General features: G+C 43.9%; 1 protein-coding gene across 1 annotated transcript in view; it reads right to left on the bottom strand.

Annotated features, from left to right (window-relative positions):
• Nucleotides 1–20636, bottom strand: part of TNXB (tenascin XB) — a 109396-nt gene that overhangs the window by 23490 nt on the left and 65270 nt on the right. Inside the window, exons 30-43 of the mRNA XM_088129759.1 lie at nt 19436–19732; nt 18966–19262; nt 18193–18489; nt 17723–18019; nt 17264–17560; nt 16533–16817; nt 14629–14916; nt 13392–13709; nt 12591–12917; nt 10837–11163; nt 8947–9234; nt 7169–7444; nt 3435–3728; nt 2089–2376 (exon numbers count right to left, since the gene is read on the bottom strand). Coding sequence (XP_087985885.1) covers nt 2089–2376; nt 3435–3728; nt 7169–7444; nt 8947–9234; nt 10837–11163; nt 12591–12917; nt 13392–13709; nt 14629–14916; nt 16533–16817; nt 17264–17560; nt 17723–18019; nt 18193–18489; nt 18966–19262; nt 19436–19732 — 4176 coding nt within the window. The remainder of the gene's footprint in view (nt 1–2088; nt 2377–3434; nt 3729–7168; nt 7445–8946; nt 9235–10836; nt 11164–12590; nt 12918–13391; nt 13710–14628; nt 14917–16532; nt 16818–17263; nt 17561–17722; nt 18020–18192; nt 18490–18965; nt 19263–19435; nt 19733–20636) is intronic.

Raw genomic sequence — 20636 nt, forward strand, 5'->3', positions numbered from 1 at the left:
CCAAATGAGCTCTCATGCAACAATTTGGGAATATTAAAATAATCGAAAGCCTCCCCGACTCTAGGACTAGATTTTGGGGTTTGTTTTATTTGTCCTTTTACCATCCTTGCTGTGTGAATGGGGGAGGTGTTTAGGGGGGATACTGTGGCTAGAAAAAGAGGGATTACTTAGTTTCTTCTCCCTCCGTGCTATAATTCTAACATTGATTGAGTTGGCATCCTTCCACACTTCTCCTCTGGAGTGCGAGAAAAGCCGCTTTCTCTAAACCAGGGAGGTAGCCAACGATCGGGGCTGCTTCCCTCAGCCGTGACTCATCTGCTGCTCCCTTGCCTTTGCTCCGCCTGAAGGTTGGCCTTGATAGAAAGAAATGGACGTAAGAGGTCCCTGGCCCTGTTCCTTAAGAACAGTGTTTTCTGCGCACGCCAGCACATTTCTTTTCTTTTTGCATGTAGTTGACCAGATCGCAGGGGTGGCAGCTCATTAATAAAACAATGGTGAGCCAAGTGCCTTAAGCCTGCTCCCTCTGCAGCCAGAAACGGGTGACGTTTGCACTATGTCTGTAAAATGTCCTGCTGGCCTAATTTCTTCATTGTTTTCCCCCTTGTATATTCCCCCACCCTGTTCGGCTAGCAAACCTTAGGAAGAATCTGGTGTTCGCTGGCTTATTTCAAATCAAGAGTGATTGAGGATTACCAGGAACAAGAAAGAGGATGGATTTCAGAGGGATTGATGAGGGCAGTTGGTGGAAATTGTGAAACAGGCAGGCGAGGTATATATTAAAAAATGAAGAATAGATGGAGGCCAGCTGCTGGACTCATGAGACCCTGGTTACACACATATCAGCTCCCTTGTCTCCAAGGTTGGTTCTAAGTGAAAACACTGGTGGCCAAGGACCGCTTCAGGTAGTCCTCACTTAACAACTGCCCTGTTTAGCGACCATTTGAAGTTACAACAGTGCTGAAAAAATAACTTTATGACTGGTCCTCGCATTTCTGGCTGTTGCAGCATCCCGCATGATTCACATTCGGGCACTTCGCAACTGGCTTCTGACAAGCAGGGTCAATGGAGAAGCCTGCAGTAAAATCGCAAATCGTAGTCACATGATGTCTTGTTTAACAACCATGGTGAGTTGCTTAACAACCAAATGGAAAGTGACGTCATAAGTCGGGCAGGGTCACATGATGTTTCACTGAACTACCACGTCGCTTAGCAACAGTTGCCAGTCTCAATTGTGGTCATTAAGCGAGGACTACCTATATTTTAATTCCCCATCGTGTTTCCGAATGATGCTACTTCAGCGGCATTATGGGAAATTAAAACGGCACTTAGACTAAGACACTGATTGTTGCCCAAGGTGCTAAGCCGAGAAAAGCAGAACAAGAAAAGACACAGGCGCTAGAACTGTAACTGATATTGTAACTGATACTGGTTAGAACTGTAACTTTTAAGAATTGGAAAAATTAAAAATTACTTATGCAGGAGGAAGTTATTGAAAATTATGAAATGTGCAGAGATGAGTTAAACTGAGATTTGAAATTAGAGTAAGAAGATAAGTAACTTGTTTTTATTAATGATTGGATGAGAAAATATAGTAATGTAATGGATTAGGAAACTTTATAATAGAAATTTGATATTAATTATTATATATATACACATATAATCGATAGATGGAAATGTATTACTAATCCTATTGAAAGTTAAAATTTCTTGTAATAAATGATTTTATAGATTAGCTATGAATGATTAATAATTGTTAATTGATAAGTATACAAGTATATTTTGAATAGATGATATGAGAATTTAAGATTATGAAAGGGGCACCAACGAGTTGGTAACTGGTTGACACACGCTATAAAATGGAAGATGCTCTTTTTTTATGCCTTTTTATGGTTTTGTTTGTCCATGTATGTTTTGTGTTTGTTGTAAAAATAAAAAAATATAAAAAAAAAAAAAAAAGAAAAGACACAGGCGCCAGCACCACGCCCTCCTCTAAGAATCGCTCAAGGATGCAAAGGGAAAGGAAAGACCGAAGAAATCTATGAGAAGATCGAGAAGGGAGGATATACAGACAGAAAAAAAGAGATTCACCTGCTGTGACGGCGTCGATAGAGACTGGTCCAAACCGTTTCTTCCCAGAGAGGCCATAGAGGCTGAATGTGTATTTGTGGGAAGGTATTAGGTTGGAGATGAAAACTGTCCGGGAGTCCACATCAACGGGCATGGTTTGAGGCTTCTCTTGGGCGTCCTGATATCGGACAAGAAAGGAGTCAAATTTCCCAGACGAGACAGTCCATGAAAGGCGGACAGAATCATTGGTGACTCCAGAGATGGAGAGATCACCCAGCTTGGGTTTGGTCTCTGAGTCCTTCCCTCGAGCTGGAACAAATAAAAATATAAAATGTTATGAACAGGGCCATGATTTTCACAAAGTGCTAAGTAATCTAGCCAGGATATCTAAATTGGGTTCCATAGAACCCAGGGTTCTGCAAGGACTTGAACGGATTCTGCAAAATTTGGGGGGAAAAACACTTTTTTGCAAAAAAAAAAGAAAAAAGGCATACAGGTAGTCCTTGCCTAATGACCACAGTTGGGACCGGAATCTCAGTTGTTGAGCAAAGTGGTTGTTAAGCAAGATGCCCACGTGACTGTTTTGCTCAACAATTGCAATCTGGGCACTCCCAGTTGCAGTCGTTAAGTGATCTCCCGGGTCGTTAAGCGGACAGAGCAAAAGAGCTCTTATCTATCCTTCAGCAGATAAGCTCTTTCGCTCCGTTGTCTTTCCCCTCCCCTCTCTCAGCGGTGAATGGAGCACCTGAAAATTTGAGGTTCGTAACTGCCCAGTGCTGAAGGAGGAGGGGAAACCTCCCAGCTCTGGGCAGTTACAGAGCTCAAATCCTGAAGATCTGAGGTCCTTTCCTTCACAATGGCATGTACCCTCTGCTTGCAACCTTCCCTGCCGGCATCCAACAGGGAAGTTGGGAGAGAAGATTGCAAATGTTGATAAAGTGATTTTGGGGCGGTTGGCAACTGGTCGTAAATGCGAGCTAGTTGCCAAGCGCCTGAAATGTGGCCACATGACTGCAAGGCGGCGGCGCAATGTTTTGCAATGCCCCGAAATGCGTTGTGGGTCCTAAAGCACCCTTTCCAAGGCCGTTGTAATTTCGAACCATCATTAAACAATCGTTAAGTGAGGACTACCTGTAGTCCCTTGCGGAATTTCCCTTACTCCCTTGTAGACAGCTTTTTCCCCCTTAGTCCTCTTCTGAAGAGATGTCCTTGCATTATTGACTCTAGGGAAGAAGCCCATCTCAGGTATATAAGGTCCTACATATATATCTACATATAGGGCAGACAGAAAAAATCTGCAAAGGAAATAATCAAGTAGGGAGAAAGGGATTTTTTCCATTCTTCTTAAAGACCTTTGAGTCTCTGACCTGTGACCGCTTCCGTAGAGACAGGACCTAATCGTTTCTGTTGAGAGATGCCGTAGAGGTTGAACTTATATCTGTGTGAGGGCACGAGGTTGGAAACGACAATGTCCCGGGCACTGCTGTCTACAGACAGTGCCTGGAGATTCCCCTCTGCGTCTCTGTACTCAATGCTGAAGGATTCAAATTTTCCAGTCGAGACCTTCCAGGTCAGACGGAGAGAGGTGCCAGTGATGTTGGAAGCTGAGAGTTTCCCCAGACTGGGTTTAGGAGCAGCTTTTATCCCAGAAGGTTTTGGGACTAAGGGAAAAAAAAAACACACACACACAGAAAAGTCAAATCTTACATGATCTGTAAGAGATCATGGGAAGCAGGAGGAAGAGCATTCAGTTGATGTGAGAAGAGGCAGCCCAGCCCAGCCCAGGGGTAGGGGCTAGGGGAGGAAAGAGAGTCTACCTCACCTGGCTTGGGATGAGTCTGCCAAGAAAGCGTGTGTGTGTTTGTTTATAGAGCTTAGACAGTCACCTATCTCACGCAGTAATCCTAGGCAGCTCACAATCACCGATAAAAGCAACAATAGACAAACAGATCATACCCTTCCCTCCCGGCGCCAGGCCACCCATACTATTGGACCCCTGACTCAGCACCATCCTAGCCCATCCTAGGAATTTACTCTTCTGGTTTTCAAGACTATGTTTTCATCCCTGACCAGCATGAAAGATGCCTTCCTGAAATCCGTGTGATTCTGTCAGGTTTAGCCCAAAGAACTCCAAGAGACAATGCAAAATCAGTTCAGCTATGTTTATTAGCTACAACCTCTAGCAAGAATCTCCCCAGACTGAACCCCATCTCCCAAGCCAGCCAGCCATAACACCGTGAATTCCTCAGGGAGGTGCCAGCCTCATCCTCTTGAAGTTCCCACGCTCTTGCGGTGAACTAAGAAAACGCTTATCTCCCTGAGCCTGGCCTTCATAATTCCATTCCATCACAGATTCTCACTCGGGGGTTTGTCAGCAGTGGGGGGCTTGACGGGATCACATAAACCTCCCCGTATTTACCGTATTAAAAATTAAAACAGATGCATTCATAGAATATTTATTTACTGAATCATGTAAAAAGAATAATGTTAAAAACCTGGATAGTAACTTAAACAAAATATTTTTAACAAATAAAAATAATCATGAGAAGAGTGACATTGTTTTACATTTTTGCAAATAGCTTCAATGTCTGGCAAATAATTTTGATTTCAGGGACCCTTGAGAGGGTCTTGGAGTCCCTCGGGGGTCCTTGGACCACACTTTAAGAAACACTGCCTTAGGCTAACACAGCTCTTGCCCTCTATGCATTCTATTTTTAATATTTGGTTCTCAGGAGAATTTGTGTGTGGGGGGCTTTTTAGGAGTATTTGCCTGTATTCTAAGAGTTGTCATTCTTTAGCTTCTAGATCAGTGTTTCTTAACCTTGGCAACTTTAAGACCTGTGGACTTCAATTCCCAGAATTCCCCAGCCAGCATGGCTGGCTGGGGAATTCTGGGAGTTGAAGTCCACAGGTCTTCAAGTTGCCAAGGTTGAGAAACTCTGCTCTGGAGCCTCTGTTCCCCCATTCATCCCCTCCAAAGGTCCTGGGGTTGCCACTCCCAGTATTCTGTAAGCAGTCTGGTTCCAGTTGGAGAAGCCTGTTGTAGCTCCTTCCAGAATTAAATCTGCAGCAGAAGGATGGAGTGCCTTGTCTCTAGTACCCCGGTTGGTCACTGCATTCCCACAAACCTGAAACCACCTCCCATCTCAGCTGTTATGGACAGTGTCAGTAAAGCTCATTCAGAAGTGCCCATAAACTATCACAGGACGCTCACGGCAGAGCAAGGGGAGCAATGTGTAACAGTGTGGAGGAGGCATCTCTCCTCAACCAGAAACGCTGGAAAGAGACATGCCTGTTGGCGGTCCTGAAATGCTAGGGGAAATGGCTGTGTGAAAGAGGAAACTAACCAGGTGTATATAACATGAATGATGCTTTCCTATAACTGGTTCAAATGTGGGCATTTTTTTAAATAGGGACAATCAGTTGGGAGGACGCGACGCAGCAGGGTGGGAACAACCAACGGTGGGTAAGGCCAGCAAATCTCTTATAGAAAGTTTTGGAATCAGATCAAAGGACAATTCTACCTGGCAGTCCTCAGTTGAGACCCATGTTGATACCAGCTGGAAATTAAGCTGGTCCTGATTATAAAATGCTATGTACAGGCTACATTAAGTACAACAAATAATACAGAAAATTAAGATCTACAAACATAAATCTGACAAGGACATATATAACAAAGGAAGAAAGAAAGAAGAAAGAAGGAGAAAGGAAAAAAAAGAGAAGAAAAGAAGAAAGAAAGAAAGAAAGAAAGAAAGAAAGAAAGAAAGAAAGAAAGAAAGAAAGAAAGAAAGAAAGAAAAAGCCTTTTAAAATGTGGTTTCTGACTATCAAACATTGTAAATATACCAGTAATTATATTACTTTTAATCTCTTATCTTTGTTTTATCTATTTTACTATTATTTCTAATTTATTTCTTGCCTGCCCTGGTTTCTCCTACTTCTTTACAACTCCCGTCTGTGCCAGGAAAGCGAGGGCCGACTCTTTTCCTTTCTATGGGTGGGTCTACAAAGACAGGGGGGGTCGCCTCTGTGTGAACAAAGATCCCAGACATTCCACGGCAGTTGAAAGGTTCGTGCGGATCACTGCAAATTCTTGTGCACATTTTTTTTTTTTAATGGCCAATTCGTGCGAATACAGAACGCAGCAGATGCAGAAGTAACACTGGCTGGGCTTAAGCTGAGTCCTCTGTTCCAAGGCTAAGCATCCTTCAGAGACACGGGGACAGTCTGGCTCTTTTGGGAGGGAACTGGGATATTACATCATTCTTGTTTGTGAAATAAAAAGCAGGACGCAAAGTTGCAAGGGTTTAAACATTAAAAGGATATATGGAATTAATATTTAAGGCATATAATATTAATATTTAATATCCGTGGGAAGGATATGGCTGCAGCCTCGTTTTCTGGCCACGAGAACACCCCAGATTGTGCTGTGGAACCTTGGCAGTGACACTGCTAATCTTCCACAGCAGTTTTTCATTATTGTCACTAAAATAAGCACCAAACTCTTCAACACTGCTGATGTTTTGGGAACACAGGGCATTAGCATCACTCCCCCAAATCCCACCCCCAAAAAGCCAGAATATTTCTCCCCCCTTACCTCCCCCCGTGTTTTCACCACATTAATAAAGGTAGTCCTCGTTTAGCAACCACAATTGGGACCTGCAACTCAGTCATTAAGTGAAGCGGTCACTAAGTGAAACCACGACTGTGCTTACAACCTTACTTCAGCTTTCCTTTGCTTTATAGACCTGCAAAGGTCATAAATGTGAGGACTGGTCACAAAGTTATTTTTTCATCACTGTTGTAACTGCGAACAGTCGCTAAACAAGGACTACCTGTAGACGTAACTCCTATATCACCAGAGTCCACATATAAATGCACATATAAAGGGTACCACTCCCCCTACATTACAGGATGACAAAACAGTTATTTTAATCTGTCCTCGCAAATTTTCCTAGTAGCAATATGAAACAGAAACCAGAAACAGCCAATGTGCTTTTGAGATGGAAAACACTGTGAGGGAGAGATAACTTGGTCTCAGGAAGAAGCGTTATAGGAAGAAGAGAAAAAGTCACAAGGGAGGCTATTGGGCTGCAACTGACCTGTAACAGCCTCCACCGATATGGGCCCAAGACGCTTGCGATGGGAGACCCCATAAAGGTTGAACTTGTATCGGTGCGAAGGGACCAAGTCGTGGAACCGGAGCAACCGCAAACCTCCATCTACAGGCAACGCATGGGATTTGCCTTCTGCGTCCCGGTACTGGATAATAAAGGAGTCAAAATTCCCAGATTCCACAGTCCAGGACAGAAGAAGGGATTCCGATGTGATGTTATGAGCTGACAATATTCCAAGCTTAAGTGGTTGGGTGCCCTGGCCTGCAAGAGAGGAGGAAGACCGTCTGGACTGAAAATATTATGGTGACACTTTTCCTGTGAAAGGTTGCACGAGGGAATACTGTAGGACTGTTGTTTGGGATTTGGGTGTGCTAATTTTGTTATTTTTTTTAATCTGTTTATACAGAAAACATAGCAGAAAGGAATAAAACAACTGGAAAAGTGAAGTGACGGGACCCAGACAGCAGATTTATGCAAATTTTCTTTAAAAAAACAACAGCTGTGCCTGCACTTTAAACTTCAATTTTTAAAAAGTTAGGCTGTGAGACATATGGATTTTCATTAACACGGGAAGTAAATGAACAATATTATATTCTAAATGCATCCAGTGAGATTAAGGCTGCTTGCTTTCAAGAATGAGGTTCCTAGTGCTATCAAACTGAAGGCATTACACAGCCAGTTTCTTTCATAAGTTTGTCTCTTTCAAATGATGTAATTCTACATCATCTATATCAACCTGAATTCTATTTCTATATCCTTTCTATCAATATCAGCCCTATATCATCTCTCTTTTTTTTTTAGTGCCTTCGAGGTGATTGCCTGGACTAGTCCCTGAAGTTTTTAGGCAAGATTTTTGGAAGTAGTTTGCCCTGGCCTTCTTCCTAGGGCTGAGAGAGAGGGACTGGCCCAAAGTCACATCTTCCAGTCTCTAGCCTGGTGCCTTAACCCAGTGTTTCTCAACCTTGGCAACTTTAAGACATGTGGACTTCAACTCCCAGAGTTCCCCAGCCCACATGTCTTAAAGTTGCCAAGGTTGAGAAACACTGCCTTAACTCCTACCCCAAAGTGGCTCCCGTATCATTTATATCTATTGAAATCAGCCAGCAGCAAATAATGAACGTGCTGAAAATGAGGACTGAAAATCATTCTGCTGCTCTGATCTGGCTTTGAAACTGGAGCAAAATCCTCTTGTGGAAATCCTCTGGGTTATTCCAAGAGGAACAAATCCAAGTTTCTGATTGTTACACTTCAGTTTATCCTGGTCCTACCACGGCATGGATCTGTGGGCAAGGCACCAACGTGGGTGGGAACTAAATGTTTGGGAGCCCCTTTTCCCATTACGCAGGCACTTAAAACATGATTAATAGGCTAAGCGAGGAGAGGCAGATAATAGAATTACTTCTGTCTCCTTCTCTTAGACCCTCTGGAACCCCATTCTCCTCAAGATTCGTATGTCCTCCACCCTGGTCCTATTTAAACAAGCTCTTAAGAACTGTCTTTATCCCCACAGGTATCCTTGGGTTAGTGTGGGTGTGAGGAACCCCTTGTATGATGTTCTGGTTGTTTGAATGATTTCTCCTCCCCACCCCAGACTTTTGATGCTTTCTGTCCTTTAAAGTATTTTACTATGGTATTGTAGAAGTCCCAATTGTAACAGACTGGGCTGGCCTCTAATTTCCATAAAACAAACAAACAAATAAAAATAAATAAATAAACAAACTCTATGCCGTTGCAAAGTCCCGAAAGCCCAGTTTCCCTCTGACCTGTCACGGCGTTAGTAGAAATGGGACCAAGGCGTTTGCGCCCATTCAGGCCATAAAGGTTGAACTTGTATCTGTGAGAGGGAGCCAGGTTGGGGATGACGATGTCGCGTGAGGTGCCGTTCAGGGGCAGCACTTGGGGCCTGCCCTCTGCGTCCTTGTACTGGAGCAAGAAAGAATCAAACTTTCCAGCAGCCACGGTCCAGAACAAAGCCACTGAGTCATTTGTAACCCGAGAGACGGTGAGGTCTCCTAGCTGGGGCTGAACAGTCTCTTCTCTTTCAGATACTTCTGCAGTTGAAGAAGAGAAGGATAAAGAAGAAAACAGATGCTTGCAAACTGCAAACTACATAAACGTTGAGATTTGTCATAGCCTCTCAACTGGAGTGCATCAGGGCAGGAGGCCAACTTGCCAGAGAGAACTGGGAGCAGAAAAAGCTGGAGAAGAGGCAGAATTAAATCCTACAGTTCCAGGATCTGAGAAATAGGGAACCTGCAGTGACTTGAAGGGATAAATGCTGTGGGTTTTAGAACAGATTTTCCCAACCTGGTGCCTTTGGTGGGACTGCAACCTTCACCATCCCCAGCCAGCGTGGCAATGAGGCATGTTGGCTGGGGATGATGGGAGTTTTTGCTTAACGCATCCAGAAGCTGCATCAGAAAAGGTGGTTTTCAGTCCATGCTCAGGAGATACATCTTTGGAGTCCTCAATGAAGGGTTGCAATGAAGAAGCGTCCCCAGAGGACAGCTTGTCTGCTTCTACAGACCAGCGGAAAGAATTTGGAAGACACACCATGGAGCTGCGTACACCGTGGGCTAAAGGGCCAATAGGACTGACGTACATCCTGTGTGAACAGACAGTAGCCACCATGGAGCTAAACCGGGTTGCAGGAAGGAGAACTGTTTTGCAAAAAGCATTTACTGGAACCAAACGCCTTTCCTCAGTGGTGAAACCAACAGAAAAATTGTTCAGTGATGCCTGACTGGCTGGACTCACTCACTTGATTAAAATATAAAACTTGCAGATTCCCTCGCCCTCAATATACATCTTGTGGGCAAAACGATAAGGCCGCGCAGCAATCTGGACTGGAAGAGGAAAAGGTGAACTGGACTTTGTGGGGTTGTTCACAAATCACACCAGCACTCCTCAAAGAAATGGTGTCTTTTCCTGGACTCAGGGCACATTTGAAGCCGACGGCTGCCCAGCCTTACCGTGTGGCCCTGCGTAAGTACACTGTAGAGAGGTCCATATATGTTCCCCGATAGATGGGAACCACTTTAAGGGGAACCCAATTGAGAAAACAAATATTTATCTGATGATTATATTTACTGAACAGTGCTCATGGGGAAATGCTGCCTAGAAACACTTCTGAAAGAACGTGCCCAAGAATCCTGCTGGAGTTCTGCAGTAGAATATACTGTATGATAGCAAGTTGCTTTATTCTGAGTCAAGCTATTGGTGTCTCTAATCTACTCGGGAGTAGCTCTGCTGGAATCCAGGCTGAAGTTTCTTCTGGACCTACATGGAGATATTAGGGACTGGACCCTGCATTCAAACATGTCCTCTTTCACTGAATTATGGGCCTCCTCATTATTGGAAGTCTGTGGGGCACCTTATGAAAAGGTAAACAATTCAAAAACCACCGCTTTACAGAGTTGTCCCTCTTGCCATCTCAGAGAAAGCATCTGCCTGCCAAAAACAATTTCATTTGTGCGCTTATTAGAAATACAGAAGTTGGTTGGTTGGTTCGTTCAATCAATCAATCAATCAATCAATCAATCAATCAATCAATCCGTCTGCAGTTATAGGGAGGAGGCACTGCTTTCAGATTTATACTGTCTATCCAGCCGAAAGGATAAACTTTCATGAACCTTTAAAATCCCTCTACTGACCTGTCATGGTGTGAACTGAGAGAGGCCCAAGATGCCTGTAGCCAGAAACTCCAAATAGGTCAAATTCATATATCTGTGAAGGTGTGAGGTTGTAGAGGTGGAGGGAGCGCATGGCTCCGTCAACAGGTACTGTCTGGGGGTTGCCTGCAGCATCCTTGTACTGAATGATGAAAGAGTCAAAGCTTCCTTCTTGAACGCTCCAGGAGAGGAGAAGAGAATCAGGGGTGACCTCAGAGACAGTGACATCTCCAAGGCTGGGCTGAACGCTCTTGCCTGCAGTTTCCTCTGGTTGTTTCTTTTCTTCAACCTGTCCAGATGTTTCTGCAGCTGCAAAAATAAAAGAGGAAGATGATGGAGGATCCTAAGGCATAACTTCCAGGAAGAAATTTGACATTTGAGCCTGAAGGCAGAGCAGTGGTGATTCTTGTAAGATTTCAAATGTTTGCCTTTTATTAACATGCAGGTATCAGTCAAATATCTCTTGACTGAGATACTCCTTCAGTGAAGGACTCTCCATGGGCCACCATAAGTGAAATGAAATTTTGTTTCCTTTAAGCAATCCAAAGTCTATGCCAAGAAAAAATAGATTCTGTGATTTTCATGCATTATGCACTTAAAAGAAATATGCATCGTTTCTCTTATTTTGTTTAATTGATTTTGCATTTTGATTCATCTATTCCAGTTTTGTAAGTCAAGCAGAAGATCCTCACAGGTTTCAGAAAATTCAGGAGGTACTGATTGTTTTTCACTTTCAGACATACAGTATCCTTGTGATTCCAGTAATAAAGGTTGATTCTGTTATTAGTTTTAAAAACAAAATCCTATTCCCTCTGTTCAAAGGACATCTTAGCCAGCTTTCTGGCTTCGAAATATCCTGAGCTATTAGCAACCAAGTTTGTTTTGAGTGGCATTCTACCTAGGCACCTTGGACCTACATTACAAAAATTCAAACCAAGCCTGAATAAATGTCGAATCTTGATTAAACCTATTTCAAGGTACTAATTGCAGAGTTAAAAGAAAGAAGTTCCATCTTTATTGCATTACTCCCAGAGCAAAAAGAACCAGTTTTCAGTAGTTTTTCAGGGCAATTATTTTGCGGTTTGTTGAAAGGAGATTAATACTTCAATCAAGAGGTACTAGATTTCTGACCTGGCCAGTCATAACATCTGTCAACCTCGCCCTATATTTCACACCATATGGTCTAGAAACTTGTTTCTATTTTCGTTATTACAGCACTGACCAAAGATAACTGATGTGGTTATCAATTATTATAACCATTATAATTAATTGTTCAGGTTAAAAATGCAGCTCATTATTTTCAAGGAAGGAAAGCCACTTTTGTGTCAAAAAGATACAAATGCAATACACATACTTGTATTGTATGTGTAACCAGTTAAAACAAAATAACCAAGTTTCAGCTCACAAGGACCAGAAACTTGTGTTTCTTTTAAAACGAATGCCAATAATCTGAGAAGACAATGGTGTCTCACTGGTGAATTCTGTACCTGTAAGCGTGTTCTCCCTTATTTCTGTAACTCTGTGTTGCACACTGAACTCTGCCTATTTTAAAAGAAATGGTCAAAGAAGAAAGACAGAAGAGAACAAGAGACAGACGATAATCATGGGACACACTGGGCCTTCCCGAGTGTTTCACAGATAATGACCTAAAAACTAATGAAGGCTGGAATCCAAGTGTAGCCAGGGTCAGACCAATTGTATCTGTCCACCTGTTTTTTCCAGGGGTTGTTGCTAACCTGTTGTCACCGCATGGGCGGAGATTGGTCCGAGACGCTGCTTTTCAAAGATACCATAAAGATTGAACTTGTATTTGTGGGAAGGTGATAGATTGGAAATGATGACCTCACGGGACTCTCCTCTTAAAGGAAGCATCTGGGGTCTTCCCTCAGCATCTTTGTACTGGACTGAGAAAGAATCAAAGTTTCCCACTGGGACACTCCATGATAGATGGGCTGAATTACTGGTGACCTCTGGGACCGAGAGCACACCGAGACGGGGGTTCACTCCAGCCGTGACCTCCTGGTCCACCTCTCCAGGCACTTTTTGCAGCTTCTCATCGTCTGCTGTTGGTAGAGAGGAAAGAAACATGATTGAGTGAGTGGGACAGTGAAAGGCCGATGCTGAGATACTATTCACCTTATTCTTCTTTTCAGAGATCAAGTTCACATCATGAGCTTCCCAAGTCTGGAGTCCTCTAAACAAGTTTGACTACATCACCCAGAATTCCCAACCAGCACAAGCTTGGGAAAAAAGTGATATATTGTGAGGATCCTGTATTTTCCAGCAATGAAACAGCTAGAAATTCATAAGCTGGTTTATTTATGGCCATTTTGGCTCTCCACTGGGACATTTAGCCTTTATTTCTTCAGACACGTCAAAAATTGCATTAGATGGGAGACACCTGGTTCCTTCTTAAAAATAGATCTGAAATCAAAGTTCTAAGGAAGGGCTATTTGGAACAGAAACATAGTACAAAGAGAAATAAGGAAAGAAAAGTTGCGAAGAGAAGAATTCCATTGTTTAAAACTTCTACAGACCTGTGACGGTACTGACAGTGATGGGTCCAAAACGTCTGCGTCCAGAGATGCCATACAGATCGAACTTGTATTGATGGGAAGGTACCAGATAATAGATCACAATGGTGTTGGTCTCCTTGTCCACAGGCACCAACTGTGGTTTGTTTTCAGTATCTTTGTATTGGATCTGGAAGGAGTCAAAGATCCCAGCAGGCACATTCCAAGAGAGGCGGACAGAGTTGCTGGTGACATCAGACACAGAGAGCTCCCCGAGATTGGGATTTGGGGTTGGCCCTGGAGATCCATTCTCCTCTTTGTCCTGACTTGGAGATAGTGGAGCTGTAAAAAAGGAAGAGTGAAAAAAATGAGGGTTAGGGGAAAGATAATTGCAGAGCGAAACCTAGGCTGCGGAACCTTCTAGACCAGGGTTCCTCAACCTCAACAACTTTAAGATGGGTGGACTTCAACTCCCAGAATTCCTCAGCCAGCCATCTAAGTTGGGTGGAGATGAAGTCCACCCATCTTAAAGTTGCTGAGGTTGAGGAACCCTGGTCTAGATGACACCTTTATTCACCCTGATTGAAAATAGACTTGGTGTACCGCAACCATCTACCAAATGCGTTGTGCCTGGGTGGACGTTGGCCTCACTTAAAGTAATCTTTTGGACAAAAAAGAAGAGGAATGGATCATCAACAGATCGGGGAGGGAAAGGGAAGTTTCCAACTCACAATGATTCTTTCCTGAGAGAGAAGAGGTATGATGAACACCACCCAGAGTCACCTTGTGTGAGGTGGCAGCCATATAAATTTGATAAATAAATAAAATAAATAAATGATGATTTATATTCTGCCTTCATTTTGTACAATTCCAGGTGGTGTGCACAATGCTCCCACCTCCTTTTCTCCCACAACAACAACCCTGTGAGGTGGGTTGGGCTGGCCTGCCAGCTTCCAAGCCTAAGGGAGGACTAGAACTCACCATCTCACTGTTTCTAGTCCATCTCCTTTGCCAGTTACACCAACCTGGCTCCAAAATTTGCCGAAAGGAGAAAACCAGGATATCAGAAGCAGAAAGAGTGAACGCTCCAGAGGGTTTGGGCTGTCAGTAACCACCTGATAATGCACTTGGCATTGCCAGCTTTCTGGGGCAGCCATAATTTAGATTTTTAAAAAGGAATCACAATGCAGTATCACTCCCCACAAAGTGGACGTTTTTAGAAAGTGGGTTGAAAGGTATTAAAAGAACCTCTCTTGCTGACCTGTGATGGCGTCAACAGAAACTGGGCCAAAACGCTTGCGACCAGAGATGCCGTAGAGATTAAACTTATATCTGCGGGCAGGAACCAGGTTGGGGAGGATGACTTCATACGCGTTCCCTTCCACAGGTACGGCCTGGGGCTTGCCATCCACATCCTTGTACTGGATCACAAAAGAGTCAAAGTTCCCAGTATGGACAGTCCACGAGAGAAGTGCCGAATTATGGGTGATGTTGGAAACAGAAAGCTCTCCCAAGCTAGGCTGAACCGGTGGCGTTGTGGCTAATGGGGCTGAAAAAGAGAGAAGGAACAAAGAAAGGTAAGAATACAAATGAATGGAAGAATTCATGGAAAAGAAGTATTCAGTGGCTATTACTAGATATGATAGTGACATGAGACCTCTGGGCTCTGATTGCCACTGGCTGGAAAATTAAGAATATGGCAAGTTATTTTATGGACAACCATTATCTGGAACAGAAGAGCAATAATAAACTCCACACTAAAGAAAGGGGAAATGTGCCAGATACGTAGATGCCAAGTAACTCATTCTCTGGAAGCTCAGCTTGAAATGGAAAACGTAACGTCATCGATATACACATACTGTTTGCTTAGAATAAGTGAGGCTTCATAACCTGTCTCAGTGGAGATGGGGCCTACTGTAGATGCTTCTTCCCTGAGACACCACAGAGAGTGATCAGGTCATCTGCGAGCGGGAGGCAAGTCATGGAAATGGAGAGAGCAAAAGCTTGAATAGACAGGTAGTCCTCACTTAACAATGGTGATTGGGACTGGAATTTCCATTGCTAAGCAATGTGGTTGTAAAGTGCAAAGTCACATGACTATGCTGCTTAGCAACGAAAATTCTGGCACTTCCAGTTGCTGTTGTTAAGCGAATCATGACAGGTCATTAAGCGAGGATATCACCTGGTCGTCATTTGTGACCTCCTACTGGCTTCCCCACTGACTTTGCTTGTAAGAAGGCTGCAAAGAAGCTTGCAAATGGTGATCGTGTGACCGTGGGAACCTGCGATGTCATAACTGCGAGGACCAATCATAAGTACCACTCCTTCAGTGCTATCGTAAGTTCAAATGGTCACTGAATGAGTGGTCGTTAAGTCAGGACCACCTGTATAAGGAGGGCTTCAGATTTATCCTGCACATCATGGTACTGCAGGATGACAAAGTCAACATTCCAGGAGAGATCAAGAGAATTTTGCATGGCGTGATTAGCTGTCAGCATCCTCGGCCTGAGCGGTAGAGGAGGTGTTTCCATCTGTGGGGCTGGAACAGAGAGGACCAGGAAGTTAATCATGATCTGGAGAGAGCTTTGCTAGGTGCCACTCAGCACCTATTCTACTCCTTCTTGAGGAACAAGAGCTCCCAGGCTTGGGCAGACAGGAGACAGGTCCCTTTCCTCTTCTGGGACAAATAGGTTTAAAAAATGACAGTCACTGTACCTGATAGGGATGGCTTAGGTTTGTAATTCCTAAACAATATATAAAATTAAAAGGAATGAAGCAGGAATAGCTTTAGGTAAGAGGGGAAAAGATCCCCTTTTAAAAAACTTTTTTGCTGTGTGAAGTCTGTGCTACAAATATCACCACAAACTCAATGTCTGCCAGTATCTCTATGTCAGAAAAAGCTAAGATCACTCTGTGTACATGTGTGTGAAAAAATACCATAAATCAGCAAGAAATGGACAAAGAATTTTAAAAGTCCATGTTGCAGTTACATGTACAGGAGCTACTGTAAAAACAAATCAATATGTGTTAGATGAAAGCTTCTTGTACCAATGCTGTCTCTAGTGAAAATCAAGAAAATAAAAAGGAGGAATTTCCCCCTTAGGAAATTAAAGTTACAGTTCAAGATCTGAGAAGCTCCCAGCCATGCTAACGCCTGAAGCTGACCTGTGGTGGCATCTGTGGAGAGGGGGTTGGACCGTTTGCGCCCAGAGACTCCATAGAGGTTGAACTTGTATCTGCGGGAAGGAGCCAGGTTGGTCACAGTGATGTCACGGGAGCCTCCCTCCATGGGCAACGCTTGGGGTTGGCCATCTGCATCCTTGTACTGGACCAGGAAGGAGTCAAAGCTCCCGGTGGAGATGGTCCAATAGAGGCGGACAGAATCGCTTGTGACGTCAAGGACTGAGAGCTCCCCCAGGCTGGGTTGGACAGGAACTACTTCCTCTGGATCTGAAGATGGAGCCAATGCAGATAAAGAGAAGCCAGGATAAGTAAATCGTATAACTCTTCAACAATGCTAAGAAAATTTAAGTAAAGCAGCATGGGTAAGTAAATCAGAGGCTTCATGCAAAGGGCTGTGAGAAATTGCTTCCATATTTCTAAGGAGAAATGAAGAATCCTTATGAAATGGGTTCAGACTGATAGTTCGAAAGGAAGAAACTAATCACAAACGTATCACTGTGCTATAATAGACAATGAGAGGAAAAAAAATAAATAAAAAGACAGCTTAAAAAGTTAATGCTTGGCCAAAAACTGGAAAAACAATAAATGTATGTGATGTGGCTACTTTGGCAGCAGGAGAAGAAACACATACATTCATGACTGAAGAGATTTAAAAAAGTAAAAATGGAGCACAGCATCTGAAAGCTTGCAAGAAACTTCTTCCTGTGGCTGACCTGTGACGGCATCAGCAGAGAGGACACTGGTCTTCTTGCTCCCAGAGACTCCATAGAGGATGAACTTATATCGGTGGGAAGGGGCCAGGTTGGTCACAATCACTTCATGAGAGCCTCCTGGCACAGGCAATAATTGGGGCTGGCCCTTTGCATCCTTGTACTGGACCAGGAAGGAGTCAAAGCTCCCGGTAGGGACAGTCCAGTAGAGTCGGACAGAATTGCTTGTGATATCAAGGATGGAGAGCTCCCCCAGGCTCGGTTGGACGGGAATTGCCTCCTCTGAGTCTGTGGTTTGAGCTAAAACAAGGATATAGAAGTAAAGGTTGGTTAGAATTCCTTGTTGGAGATACAATCCAGCAGCTGGAATGTTTAATAACAATGCTTATTAAAGAAACCAAGAATGTTAATAGATGGTACAAGAGCTGAAAAGCCACAGGCAAGGTGACTCGTGAAGCTGACCTGTGGTGGCATCAGTGGAGAGGGGGCTGGAACGTTTGCGCCCGGAGACTCCATAGAGGTTGAACTTGTATCTGCGGGAAGGAGCCAGGTTGGTCACAGTGATGTCACGGGAGCCTCCCTCCACAGGCAACGCTTGGGGTTGGCCTTCGGCATCCTTGTACTGGACCAGGAAGGAGTCAAAGCTCCCGGTTGGGACAGTCCAATAGAGGCGGACAGAATCTCTTGTGACGTCAACAACTGAGAACTCCCCAAGGCTGGGTTGGACAGGAGTTGCCTCCTCTGAGTCTGTAAGATGGGCTAAGACAGGAAAATGAAAGAAAAGGTTTAGTTACAATAGTCTTGCTGTTCGATATGCAATCCAGAAGCTGGAATATTCAGTAAAAATTGCTGCTTATTAAGAAAACCAAGAAAGTTATTATGAAGTTACAATATTTGAAAAGCCTCCAACCATGCTCGCTCCTGAACCTGACCTGTGGTGGCATCTGTGGAGAGGGGGCCGGACCGTTTGCGCCCAGAGACTCCATAGAGGTTGAACTTGTATCTGCGGGAGGGAACCAGGTTGGTCACAGTGACTTCGTGTGAACCTCCCTCCACGGGCAATGCTTGGGGTTGGCCATCTGCATCCTTGTACTGGACCAGGAAGGAGTCAAAGCTCCCGGTGGGGACAGTCCAATAGAGACGGACAGAATCACTTGTGACGTCAACGACTGAGAACTCCCCCAGGCTGGGTTGGACAGGAACTGTCTCCTCTGTGTCTGTAATTTGAGCTAAAACAGAGAAATGAAAAAAAGGCTTAGCTACAATTTCCCTGGTCTTGGAGATTGCACTGAAGAGGTAGAACAATCAGTAAAAAGGTTGCTTGTTAAGGAAATCAAGGACATTATCATGGAAGAATAATATCTGAAGAACCCCCAGCCACCCTGCTTCCTGAAGCTGACCTGTGGTGGCATCTGTGGAGAGGGGGCTGGAGTGTCTGCGCCCAGAGACGCAGAGACCTCATCCCATTCCAGCACTGAAGATGTTACCTAGCCATGTAATGAAACATTTGCAGGAAAAGAACCAAGTTCAGAGAACCCCAAGGACTCCACAGAAAAGGCTTTGTTACAATTCCCTGAGTTTTGGGGATGCCATCCAAGGAGATAGAATAATCAGTGAAAATACTGCTTGTTAAGGAAATCAAGAATGTTAATATGAAAGAATAATATCTGAAGAGTCCCCAGCCATGCTGACTCCTGAAGCTGACCTGTGGTGGCATCTGTGGAGAGGGGGCTGGATCGTTTGTGCCCGGAGACTCCATAGAGGTTGAACTTGTATCTGCGGGAAGGAACCAGGTTGGTCACAGTCACTTCACGGGAGGGTCCCTCCACGGGCAATGCTTGGGGTTCGCCATCTGCATCCTTGTACTGGACCAGGAAGGAGTCAAAGCTCCCGGTTGGGACAGTCCAATAGAGGCGGACAGAATCACTTGTGACATCAAGGACTGAGAGCTCCCCCAGGCTGGGTTGGACAGGAGTTGCCTCCTCTGAGTCTGTAAGGCGGGCTAAAACAGGGAAATGAAAGAAAAGGCTTAGTTACAACAGCCTTGCTGTTGGATATGCAATCCAGAAGCTGGAACATTCAGTAAAAATTGCTGCTTGTTAAGAAGACCAAGGAAGTTATTATGAAGTTACAATATTTGAAAAGCCTCCAGCCATGCTTGCTCCTGAAGCTGACCTGTGGTGGCATCTGTGGAGAGGGGACTGGACCGTTTGCGCCCAGAGACTCCATAGAGGTTGAACTTGTATCTGCGGGAAGGAACCAGGTTGGTCACAGTGACTTCGCGGGAGTCTCCCTCCACAGGCAACGCTTGGGGTTGGCCATCTGCATCCTTGTACTGGACCAGGAAGGAGTCAAAGCTCCCGGTGGGGACGGTCCAATAGAGACGGACAGAATCGCTTGTGACGTCAAGGACTGAGAGCTCCCCCAGGCTGGGTTGGACAGGAATGACCTTCTCAACATCTGGAGTCAAAGCTAAAACATAGAAATATATGGGAAACTGTTATAATCTTTTTCTTGTCTATACAACTCAGGCGTTCGTACATTGCTCTGTAAAGTTTGCTCGTTTTATTATTGTCCTATTTTGATATGATATCAACAGAGTTGATAATAACTCTTTAGTTCCTTATGTTAAGGATGCATCTATTATTCTTTGCTCCGTTGCCACTCCTGCAATCTATCAACTCATTAACAAATGTGGATTATTTGGGGCTATAACTATTGGTACCATCTTTGCTTTCTTTGCCATAGTCATTCTACTTATATCTGCAGGTCTCTGTATTTTGTGATTTTCTCCAGTTCTTTTTCTTCTGTTCTTCTGTCTTCAGGTATTGCAATGTCCATTATCCAGACTTTTTTGTCTTTCTTGTCGACAGTGGTTACGTTTGGGGTGTTGTGTGGCAGGTGCTCGTCTGTTTGAATTCTAAAGTCCCAGAGCACTTTTGCTTCTTCATTTTCTGTTACTTTGTTATGTGGTCCCACCAGTTCTTGCTGGCAGGCAAACAGTATTTCTTGCAGATATTCCAGTGCACCATGGTTGCTACTTTGTCAGGCCGTTGTGTGTAGTCGGTCTGCGCGGTCTTCTTGCAGCAGCTGACTAGGTGGTCCACTGTTTCTTCCGCTTCTTTGCAGAGGCCGCATTTGCTGTTTGTTTCTGTTCTTCATTTGGTCTTTCTTATAGGGCAGTTTGGTCTCTTTGGTATTCAGATATTATTATTATTATTATTATTATTATTAATAATAATAATAATAATAATAATAATAATTTATTGGCCACCCAACTCCAGTTTTGTATATATGTGTTTCTGTAGGATACAAATAAACAGCAATAACTTTAAGCCAAAAGAAGAAACACTTGTAAAAACCCCTTTGGTTCCAT

This window comes from Python bivittatus, unplaced genomic scaffold, assembly GCF_059951505.1.
Source record: "Python bivittatus isolate LINGU-HERP-01145 unplaced genomic scaffold, Pbiv_v1 ctg000810_np1212, whole genome shotgun sequence".
Classification (NCBI taxonomy): Eukaryota; Metazoa; Chordata; class Lepidosauria; order Squamata; family Pythonidae; genus Python; species Python bivittatus.